The 11,562-nt window shown below is 33.1% G+C and overlaps 1 protein-coding gene across 3 annotated transcripts; it reads right to left on the bottom strand.

The window, feature by feature from the left end:
- Nucleotides 1-282: 282 nt before the first annotated feature.
- Nucleotides 283-7,300, bottom strand: LOC132300027 (cyclase-like protein 2). 3 transcript variants are annotated; one of them, XM_059796950.1, is made up of 8 exons: nt 7,145-7,300; nt 6,069-6,497; nt 5,234-5,278; nt 3,792-3,864; nt 2,977-3,074; nt 1,469-1,539; nt 875-1,010; nt 283-638 (listed from the first exon to the last, which is right to left on the bottom strand). In XM_059796950.1, the coding sequence occupies exons 2-7, from the start codon at nt 6,472-6,474 to the stop codon at nt 885-887; spliced, it is 819 nt and encodes a 272-aa protein (XP_059652933.1). In that variant the 5' UTR covers nt 6,475-6,497; nt 7,145-7,300; the 3' UTR covers nt 283-638; nt 875-884. The 3 variants fall into 3 exon arrangements, with proteins under 3 accessions (XP_059652933.1, XP_059652934.1, XP_059652932.1); XM_059796951.1 differs by lacking the exon at nt 7,145-7,300 and having other exon boundaries at nt 283-647; nt 6,069-6,701; XM_059796949.1 differs by lacking the exon at nt 7,145-7,300 and having other exon boundaries at nt 6,069-6,699.
- Nucleotides 7,301-11,562: the final 4,262 nt, after the last annotated feature.

Raw genomic sequence — 11,562 nt, forward strand, 5'->3', positions numbered from 1 at the left:
TTAAAATTTATCTCGTCCCCAATAAATTCGTGCCCTCCCTATAATATCTACAGGGTCCAAATAAAACTCATGCATCACTCTAAAACTACTTTTATTCTAATTGCCATTATTTTGGCTATGTAATTTTCAAACTGCGTTCTTTCCGTATATTCATTTTAGATATTTCATCATAAAAGAGTTAACACTTACCTTACATAAAATGAGAGCGGGAACGCAAAAGTGGCAAAATCTAAGTCACACCGAATAAAGTGCAAAATTGTGTGACATAGGTTAACACCTTCATGCAAACCAACAAGGCAACAATGGTTCCATAAAAAGTTTTTTCAGGTCACATTATGTCAAATATGATATATATATATATATATATATATATATATATATATATTTATTGCTTATACAAATTTTTACGTAGCTCTAAGCTCTTCCCATAAAACCTATACAGAGTTTGAAATAGGTGTTTACCTTACCAATTACTAATACACCTAGCTTTGCATAGATAAATAGGGCACTAAATATGCAATATAAGGTGAAGTTTATCTACTCTAAAGCTTGCACGTTGCTCCAAACAGCCACGGCGATTCTGAAACCGAGCCTCGCGCGTTATTCCACTCAAAAACCTCCTGTGAAGCCAACTTTTCCTGCAAAAACTTGTGCACAAACAATCGAAAATGAGCAAATGAACAACTTATAGGCACCGCCATACTCACAAATGACAAAATCTTAAAGCAAGATGACGGCATGGTGCATTCTACTTCAAACAATATAGGACACAGAAAACATGAATTACATAATAAATATTAGATGAAATCTGGGTTCGGTGTTAAATTTAAAATACCATAGTTGGCATTATGTCACTAACAATACAAGAGCTTACAAGGATGGTGTCAATCGATGAGGATGCATCTTATAGGCGAGCCGTCAGCACCGACCAACCTTAGAGGTAAGCAATGGACAGTGTATACTCCCGGCTGGACACCATCGAGTTTCAGACCTTCCACAAGAATAATTTCCTAAAGAATTTCAACAGTTTCAGTATTTAAAAAACAAAATTTCCTATATCCAATCAACAGGGACAAAGTTTAATTTGTTTGTAGAGAATTAATCCAGATAAGGCTGTTACAGAAACTTCTTTTTTTTTTTTTTTTGCTTTTTTTTCTCTCTCTCTTTTGGTCAATGAGATCTCATGTGACATCATTCCCATGGCCTGAATTAAATCATCAGCTAAAATCACAGCCATGGAAAATTGCCTGACAACATCATGAATACTAGATATCTCACTAGCATCATCTGATCCGCAAGCCAAAGTAATAGGAGTGTGCAATCCAGAGCTAGGAAATAACTTAATTTATAAAGTTTTGTTATTATAGGATTTACCCTCAATACAGAAAATTAAAAACAACCAATAGATGTACCTAAAACGAGAAAGAATTTTGCCAAGAGAAATAGAATTGGACGTATATTTTCTTACCCTGCTTTCTAGAAAAACAAGATGAGAAGGAATCAGATCTGCAAAGGCAGCAACAGACAAATAATCGATTCCTGCAATTAAGAATTGACAGCTGCATTAGTGTAATAGTTAATCGTGCAAGAGAATAGTGCATAAACATGGATATTAACAAACGAGATGGATATGCCATAAAATGAGTTTTGCACTGCAAATGAGTAACCAGTGGACTGTTTAGGCAATTTCTAAGCGGAAGAATTGCACAAACCCAAAAATGAGAACAATAAACAAAAGTGAAAACATTAGTAGCTAAAGATGGAGGAGAAATCAACATGACGAACATGTGCAATCAAACAAAAGCAAGTAGGCCTTTGATTCACAATTTTTCGAACTTTTCTTTTCATGGTTTCCAACAAATAAAAGCTTTTGTTCAACTTACAAGTTAATAATAATTAATATGTCATACTTGAAGGTGTTTATTGAATGCAAAAGAACAGGAGGTAAGTTCTATATGTGTGTGTATATATAGATATATCTGCAAGACACTAGAGACAGTAATTAGAGTAAAATGGAAACATCTCTTCCTAAGAAAAAATATAAACAATTTTAGTGTCTATATGAAATACACAAGAAGAAGCACTATGCTAAAACGATGCACTCTTTCACAACGAGAGGTTTAAGGGGACACTAGAGGTGGACGGGTTAGATGAGAGTTGTTGGATGGGTGAGATGAGTAACTTCTTCAATTACTATGTGATAAATACATAGGCATCATCCTAAGACAATTTTTTCAATAACAAACAAAAGAAAGCTATGCTTCATGGTGGTGGGCTATGAGCAACTAAATAACATGGCAAGGCGGGCATTGCTGAAACAGGATGCTGACAAGTGAGAAGACAAGAGAGAATGGAAATAAAGGTGATAGAATGCACACAAAATTGAGGTAGCACCAATTCAAACAAGATGGGAGAAATTTCATTGAGATGATAGAACCTATGCAGCAAAGACCAACAACTGCACCAGTTATGAATGATGCGATTCATGTTGAACGCACTGTAACGGCAAGGTTTCTGCAAAGAAGAGCATGGGTTTAGTAGCAGTAATATGGTTCATGTTGAAGATGTGATATTTTTCTTTCATGAGGTAACTACTCAGAACTCACACACACATTGCCCACGCCGGGGCTCGAACTCCTCCTCCACTCCTCTTTGAGGTTATGGAGGTTATACCATTGGGTTAATGGCCCATTGGTAATGGTTGATGTGATATTTGACTTCAACTACTTTCATAAGACTAAAGGAAGTTATTTCTCAAAGGAAAACTTTGTGATAACACGGCACATTTTGCATACAATGCAATGCATCTACAACTACAATTGATTGAGCCACAGATTACACACACTATATTGCTAATTTTGATCATAATCATAGAAATTTATATCCAAAACATTTAGGACACCTAACATGACAATTTTAGAAATCTCGTCCTTGCTATGTGTTTCCTAACCAATATTAAAATAGCATTCATCTTACCAACAAGTTTGATGTCAGTGTTCTCCACCAGCCATTTTGCCCCATCTTTCATGAATCCCACAAAGCTTGAATCAAATTCCTTTCTCCACATAAGCCGCCTGAAAATTAATCAAGTTTTAGCTGCCTGAAAATCAAGTTTTAGTTCAAAGGGAATTTCTTCAGGTTGATTCTAAACCAGTTTTCCAAAATCACTAAGGGACTTGAAAAAACAACTTAATTATTTATTTATCTCTCACTCCAAATCCTATGGCCTCACAGGTCACTGACCTTCTTAACTTGTGTGATTGATGGAGTTTGAAGCAAGATGTCAATGTGAACTTTTATATCTCAGTTCAATCTTCAACCTACAATAACAGCTTCTGACAAACCATCCAATGAGGTGAAACACTACATACCAAGACACAACTGTTGTTCACAAAATATGTTACACATGACACTTTTTCCACAAGTTACATGAGCTTTCTTGCCACCCACGGCGCTCCCTAAATGATTATCATTTTATTTTTTTTTGACAAATCCCTAAATGATTATCTCAGGTGCAACCATAAGAAGCTTAGTAGTTTGCATATCATGAACAGGGATACCAATACAAGAATCAATGAATCAGCTAAGGGCAGCATATTGACCTGCACTTTCAGAAATAATGACTTGGAGATGACTTATCAATCATAATAAGTTCTGGTGAATTTTGCTCTGAACCGGTACTACTCATAAAAGCTACTAGAGGCCTGAACTCAGATATTACTCAAAATTCACAAATCAAGTATGTCCCACAGATATGATTATTCTGCAACTTACATTTGTTATACTGTTACCTGTCAGTGTTTAATGTTCTGAATAACACACGGCGTACTCCCCTTGGAATATTTAAGGATTTCATAACTTCAGCTGTAAGAAGAAATAGCAATGATATTAGACCTTATAGAGAATCAAAGATTACTAGACTCAATGTCAGAGTGCCCTTTGTTTTCAATTGTACATATATGTGAAAGATGCTGGGTCAATTTTGATTTGCATTAAATTGACACAATATGAAAATGTATACATGTAGCAGCAGACTCAATGTAGTCATTAAACGAGATTTTCAAGCTCCACACCACATAATTGCTAAATACATTACCTAAGTAGACAGCACAGTTAAAGAATCAAAATAAATAGATAACATTTTAAGATCAACTGTAAATCTACTAATCAAATGCAAATCTCATGAGACTACCTTAATTGGACAATTGCTTCTTGTATCTAGCACTCTAAAATCAGATGCCAGAGATTTATTGAACACTTCTAACGAAATTCTGTATTCCATCCATTCCTCTCCAAAGGATTAAATGGACATGGTAAGGCATCTTCAAGTATCAACTAGGAACTAAGGGAAAAAATGAGGAATTTTATCATAATAATATCAGAATATGGTCCTCGTTCATGACAAGAATGTAGTACCATTTCTCATGTATCTCAGTTAAACATTTCTTTGATTGTGTGTGTGTGTGTGTGTGTGTGGGGGGGGGGGGGGGGGGGGGGGGGGGGCTGGGGCTCCATGTTCAGCTAGCAGGATATTGATTTAGTCGGCCTCTTTGGAAATCCTGCCCTTTCAAGGATTAGAATAAAATACATTTTTGTAGGTCAATAGGGTGGGGGTTTAATCCAGTAGGCCCAGGTCCCCTGATCTTCCGTGTGATGAAACAGTTTGGAAATGCAACTTGAACAAAAGAAATACCACATTGACTGTGAATGTAGAAGATTTATATGAAAGTTCTATTTTAAGTAATGTAAGACGTAATTATCGTATTTCAGGTAGTCTTACACATCCATAAGTACTCTTAACATAAAATGCTACATCATTTCTTCTTCTTCTTCTTTTATTGGATAAGTAATGCTACATCGTTTCATATGGACAACAAAAAGAATGTCAAGTATGATGGCCCTAGAACAATCCTATCATTCTTTAAGAACCTTATGCTACATCATTAAAGCATTAAATAAATGGTGGAAATTTTCAAAAACAGTACCTAAACTATTATGCAATTTCATTATATATTTGCACCTTTCATCATCATCCTTGCCTTAATCCCATATGAATGGGGTTGGCCACATGAATTCTCTTTTTCCATTCTATTCTATTACAAGTCATCGCATTAATTTTGCACATTTATGACAACCAATAATATGTGCAGTTCAAATCAAAGTGCATACACCCAGGAAAGCAAGAAAAATATGTTTCCAAACAGAAATGAATGAGTTTATCGTAAATGAATACCAGTTATATTCTTATCCCTTGGAACGTCAACTAACAATGCAGGACCTGTTCAAACAAATGAATATAGTCATCAATGATACATAAAATAAGTACAAACGCCTGAAACTATAACTTAATTAGATGGCATAAATAGAAAATAAAGGGAAAACCTTCAGTTTGATGAGCGGAATCCAAAGGAAACAAAACAAACAAACAGAAATGAACCCGGATTGAGAGAAAGACAAGGACACAAATTTCTTATTGAAATGGGAAAAATACAGACAAAAGAATGCGTAGAAAAACAACAAAGAGCTTAACATAATATCTTTAGCTTCAAAGAAAGAAACGCCGCACTTTTCGAAGGTTCTCAAATTTCTTATGGGTTCAAAGAAACTCCGAGTTTTTTTACTTATCAAAAAAAAAAAAAGAAACTCCGAGTTTTCTCCAATTTTTCCCTACCCCAAAACACTTGAAGCTTACAGAAAGGAGTTGCTCTTCATAGTTCATACTACTAAACTGCCTACAAATAGGAGTTACTATTTGTTTTACTAGGCTTTTGCTAAGTGTCAATTGTTTCAACAAATGAATCTAAATGATGGACTTTCTGCAAGGACAGGTACTAAACTATTCAGTTCCCCCAAATGAAGCCAAGTTAATTCAAGTTCTACAATAAAATTTATGCAAGAATAGTAATTGAATATACATGAAATATCCTGAAATTTTTTCTAGAAAGTCATAGTAATAGACTACCATAAGATCGCCAAACATGCTACTTCCAAAAGATTCAAATACTAAACAAGTCATGATAAAAACACAATTGCTAAAATAAAAGAAGCGCTATTGTTGAAACCCATACCATTGAGGACACGCAGGTCAAGAGAGTCTACATCAAACCCAGCATCAAAGTAGTGATCATACATATGTCCGGGCGCATCAACATGAGTACCAGCATGAACAGCTAACTTCAAAATAGAGAAGTTATAATCCGAGCCGTTCTTCATGCTCATAGAAAGGGTAAGGAATTGTCCGATCCCATCCTCAGAGTCCCCGGAGGGCGTTTCAGGAGTAAACCTATGTGTGATATCAAATATTCTTCCGCTGTCATAAACTTCCCTCCTCAAAGGACTCAAATTCTCACCAGTTTGACCGCAATCATCGCCGTAAGCAGATGGGTATGCATCATTTGGTGACAACTGAGCCACAGAGAATATGGTAATTGCCAAAACCTCAAAACACACTAGAAAAATCAAGAAAGACCTCATCTTTCTTCTTACTGCTTGAACTTCTGCATAAAAGGTTACATGCCTCAAATGATATTGCCACGAATATATATATATATATATATATATATATATATATATAATTGACAAGTAAAAAGACAGGATAATATCTGGGAAGATATTTTAGTAGATGGACATATTGTCAAAGCATCAAAGTTTATGCTCTCACAGGCAGGGCATCAAAGATTTTTAATTTTTTTTTTTTTTTTAATGGAAAGAATGTTAAGAGTTACTGATTAGAGGGAAGATGGAGGAATGAGGATGTAAGGTTTGAATACGATAGGGGGAGTAACCCAAATGGCCACTAACAAATGGCCAGGTGTTGAGATGTGACCCAATTATAACAAAGACAAACATTAGTGATCAAACTAGCTCAGATTAAAGGAAATTGCACAACTGTAATCATAAAGGTCAAATCATCAAACACATTGCATTCGAACAACCAAAACATAAAATCAGTAAAAACCAATATCTATTTTATATACACATATGCAATAATGCAAAAATATATAGATAAATGCTTGCTTATTTGAGATCAATTTGATTGATGACTACCGTTGACCAAGCAAATATCAATATCTATTTTATATACACATTTGCAAATATATAAACAAATGTATGCGTATCTTTGATCGATTTGATTGATGATTACCATTGACCACTTAACGGGCAAAAGTGTGACGGTCTGAGATTGAGCTTCGTTACGGAGTTGTTGGGGGGAGAGACATATTTGTTCATGCTCGTTGATGGAGGTGAGGTGAGGTTACAGTTGGTAGCGAGACAGTGAGCATCAGGGGCGGGTTTGTTTCTGATATTAGTCTTCACTCTTCAGCATTTATTTTGAGGATAATATATATATATATATATATAATTATTTATTATTATTATTTTTTTTTTTTCCCTGTCCAAAGAGAGGATAATATTCAAAATAATAATGAAAATTTGCTATGATAAATAAAAAATATATATAGAAAAGAAAAAAATATGGTTAAAGAAGTAATCTCATTTTTTTTTTTTTTCTAGGTGGTACTCACCCACACATGTCTCTTACGAGGTTTGAACCCTTAAGCTCCCTTTGAAAAGTAAGATAAGTCAGTGACCCGTTGGTAAGAAGTAATCTTCTTTAGCAATAGTTTTTATTTTTAAAAAATTCAAATTTATAAAATAAAAGTATTGAGTACTTTGATTCCAACCTTAATCACAATGAAAGATTAAGTAGAAAAAAAAAAGTATCATTTTAAGTTTTAACTAAACAAAATTTTATAACTTTTGCAAAACAACGGCTGAGCTGGCTTGGTTCAAATTTGTGATACATTTTCTTAAAACTAAAAATCAGAAAATTTTAAAAATCTGGTTGAGAAAATGTAATGAAAAAGATGGTTTCAACGTAAGAATATGAGGGGTGCTAATCACGAGAAATTATTAGATGGTCTTAATTTATTTAACACTTAGTGAACTAATTTAATAAAAATCCTCCGATCATAAAATTTTATAACTTATTAATACACTCTTGTGGGGCTATTTTCTCAATTCGAAAGTTTTTATTTAACTGGTCCACCGAATTTTAATGGTTTAGAACCATATAATTATTTTTCCCTAATCATAGTCGTGGGTGCAACTGTGGAATCTCAGTTGTAGCGACCTAGCGTGTATCTTCTCTTCCAAGAATTATTAATTCTTATGTCAGTTTTTTATTAGGTTTCTCATTTTCTGTAATTACCCTATTGTCCTCCTACCCTTTCCCCAAAAAAGGAAAAACATCCATATTTCTGCATCATCTTCCATGTTATACAGAGAGAATATGTTGTTGCAGTATGAAGTATGAACTCATTTAAAAAAAAAAAAAAAAATTAAGAAAAAGTTAATAATTCACAACCAAAAGGTGTCGTGATTATCAACTTTTAGTCGGAACATTTAACGAAAATCAATAATGGCATCATTGTTCTTAACCGAAGCACTGCTGAAGGGCAATGCAAAACAGTTTGGTTGGAGAGACCATAACCAATACATGAATTTTCATCTGATAAATTTTATTCTTTTTTTTCTTTTGGATCTGAAAAACCAGAGTTATACTTCGAATACAGATACTATGGACCTGAAAAAAATCAGATCTGAAGAGAATCGAAACTGAAAGCTAGTTTTTTTAGAGAGAGAAAAGGACGGATACAAGAAACACATTATACTTTTTTTTCATCCGATTTTTTTTTTTTTATCTAAAAAACAACTGAATACTTCGAAACAAATAATAGGAATCTGAAAGAATCAAATTTGAATTTCAAATATTGAACTTCAAAAAAAGAAAATTTTAGAGGGAGAACCAGATTATAATACTTTTTTTACCTGATTTTTTTATTTTTTACTTTTTAATCTGAAAAATCAGAGCAATACTTCGAATACAAAGAATAGGGATCTGAAAAAATTCAGATTTAAACTTCAAACATTTAGATATGGACTTTTGTAAAAAAATAAATTTTAGAGTTGAACCTCAAACATTTAGGCTTCGTTTGGATACACAGGAGAAAAAAGAAAGGAAATGATTATAAGAGAAAAGAAATGAAAAGAAAAGAAATGATAGATATAATAATATTCATGTTTGGATGGATAGGAGATAAAAGAAATGAATGGGTAATATTCTTGTTTGGATGAAAAAAATAATAATAATAATAATAATAATAATAATTCACCATTTTACCCTTCTCTCAACCAAGCTTGTCCCTTCTCTCAAGGTTGTTTTTGTAATTTGTTCCATTTCCTTCCAAATCCCTCCAAATCTTGTCAATTTTGGAGGGATTCCAAATGAGGGATCCCTCCAAATCTCTCCAAATCCTTTCTTTTCTCTCTAAATCCCTCTATCCAAACACACTCATCATTATCCTTTTCTTTCTTTTCTCTCCAAATCCCTCTAATCCCTCCATCCAAATGAAGCATTACATATGGACTTTTGTTAAAAAAAAATAAAAATAAAATAAAAATAAAAATGGTTTATGAAGAGAGAATTTCGGGAAATGGTTTCTCCGGTTCTTTATATGAATAAGAGGGCTAGTATAGTAATTATGTATAATGAGAGACCCAAAAAGAAGTTAGCAAATAAATAGTAATTAATTATCGTGAAAGGAAATACCCGAGTCACAGTTGAAGTAGTGACTGAGATTCCACAGTCGCGCCCGCGATTGTGGTGGTTAGCACCCCTCTAAGAATATTATTCTTGCCTTGAAAAAAAAAAAAAAAAAAAAAAAAACCTTTCATAATTCTCTCGAAACAGTTTTTTTTTTTTTGGATTCTTAAAGACTGTTATTAGAAAATTAAACCAAGCAGATAGCTAAAAATCATATGATAAAATTACACAAAATTTTCTTTAGCTGGCGGTTTTAAAAGCTACTTTCTCTACAAATTCTGAAAACTTAGTTAAAGAAAAGACATGTTACTGTCTTTTATAATTTTCTAAAAACAAATTTTTTTTTTTTTTTGAGTTAAAATTGTTTTCAAAATGAAAAATTAAGCAAGCAATTTTTTTTACTTCCCAATGGTCTCTAGAAATACCCAAAAAAAGATTAATATATGATTTTAGATATTTTTCCGGTACACCGTCTAACAAAAAATATGTAATTTTGGTGAATTCGTGTGTGGTTTACCAACTGCATTTAGCCTAATGGTATTACAGTAATTTTAAGAATTTGAACAAAAAAACGTGTATATAAATGGGTGGGTTCATGTTTGGTTTCACTAACCACATTTAGCCTAATAGTATTACAGTCATTTTAAGAATTTGAACAAAAATACGTGTATATATAAATGGGCGGATGAGTATCTTGCCATAAAAAAAGAAAATTTGTTTAGTTTCGAGTGTGAACGTATTTGGGCCCATGGGGCACCCATAACCATCTTTAGTTGACTGGATTGAACTAACACTGTTCCAAGCCCACTCTGACATTTGAAGATTAACTTAGCATCAATCATCACGTGATTGTGCAAAAACCAAAAACATATTTTTTCTCAACTTGTGCAATTAAAATCTGACCTTGTTGTTGCGGTTTACACATTAATTGAGACCTGATCTACCCAACCAAGGTTTCTTTTTCTATAAAGTGTTAAGTAACCCGATAGATTTTGTGCAAAATAACTCTCTTTTTTTAGAAGTGAGTATTGTCTGATCCTAATTTTTAAAAGAAGGTGTAAACAATTCCCTTCGGATCACTTTTTGGTGAAAAATAAATTTAAAATTTTAATTTTGCCTTTTTTTCTTGCCATTTTGACATTACCCCCTCCCTTTTCCTTTTCTGGACGCCCTCTTCACTCTCTCCCTTTCTCCCTCCCTCCCATAAACAGTTGCAATTCGATTATATATATATATATATATATATATATTGTGAATTAAGCGGCTTACTCTTTCAAACTTGGTCCTTATATTATTTTTTTTAGTAATTGAATAAAATGATCATTTTACATTGCCTCTATTTTTAACTATTATTTTATCTACTGACATAAGGTTATTACACTCATTTTAAAACTAAAGGGGTATTTGCATCAAATTAAAAGTGTAGGAGATTTTTTTGCCACACGGGATTTTCTGCACTATAACAAAAGTACAGGGTTTTTTTTTTTTTTTTTTTTTTTTTTTTTTTTTTTTTTGCAGTTAGCCATTTGTTTCAAACTTTGCACACATTATATGAATGCAGTGTTGAATAATTTAGTGTTTGCACGTTTAATTTTTACTCTGTCTAAGTTGTCCAAGTCCTTAGGGATTTGTTAATAGCGGAGTTGTGTTAGCAAGTTGGTTTATATGTACCGAGTCTATAAAAGTTTGTTTTTGCATGTTGTGTAGTGGTGTGTAGTGCCTATTTTCATGCTTTTATCAATTAATGTACTTGCCTATATAAAGGCCATTTGTTTAATGAATGGATGTAGACCAGAATTGTCCCCTACTTCATCTTCTTTTATTTGTGACAGTGGTATCAGAGCCATAAAAGAGAGACAGTGAGTTTTGTGAGTTCCAAAATTTGTTAGTCCCATAATCGGTGAGGTAGAGAGTTCCAAAAAAAAAAAAAAAAATCTTTCTTTCTATTTCACTTG

The sequence above is a fragment of the Cornus florida genome, unplaced genomic scaffold, assembly GCF_030987335.1.
Source record: "Cornus florida cultivar Cherokee Brave unplaced genomic scaffold, ASM3098733v1 CherokeeBrave_3.0.0_Hap2_Chr03, whole genome shotgun sequence".
NCBI classification, from domain to species: Eukaryota; Viridiplantae; Streptophyta; class Magnoliopsida; order Cornales; family Cornaceae; genus Cornus; species Cornus florida.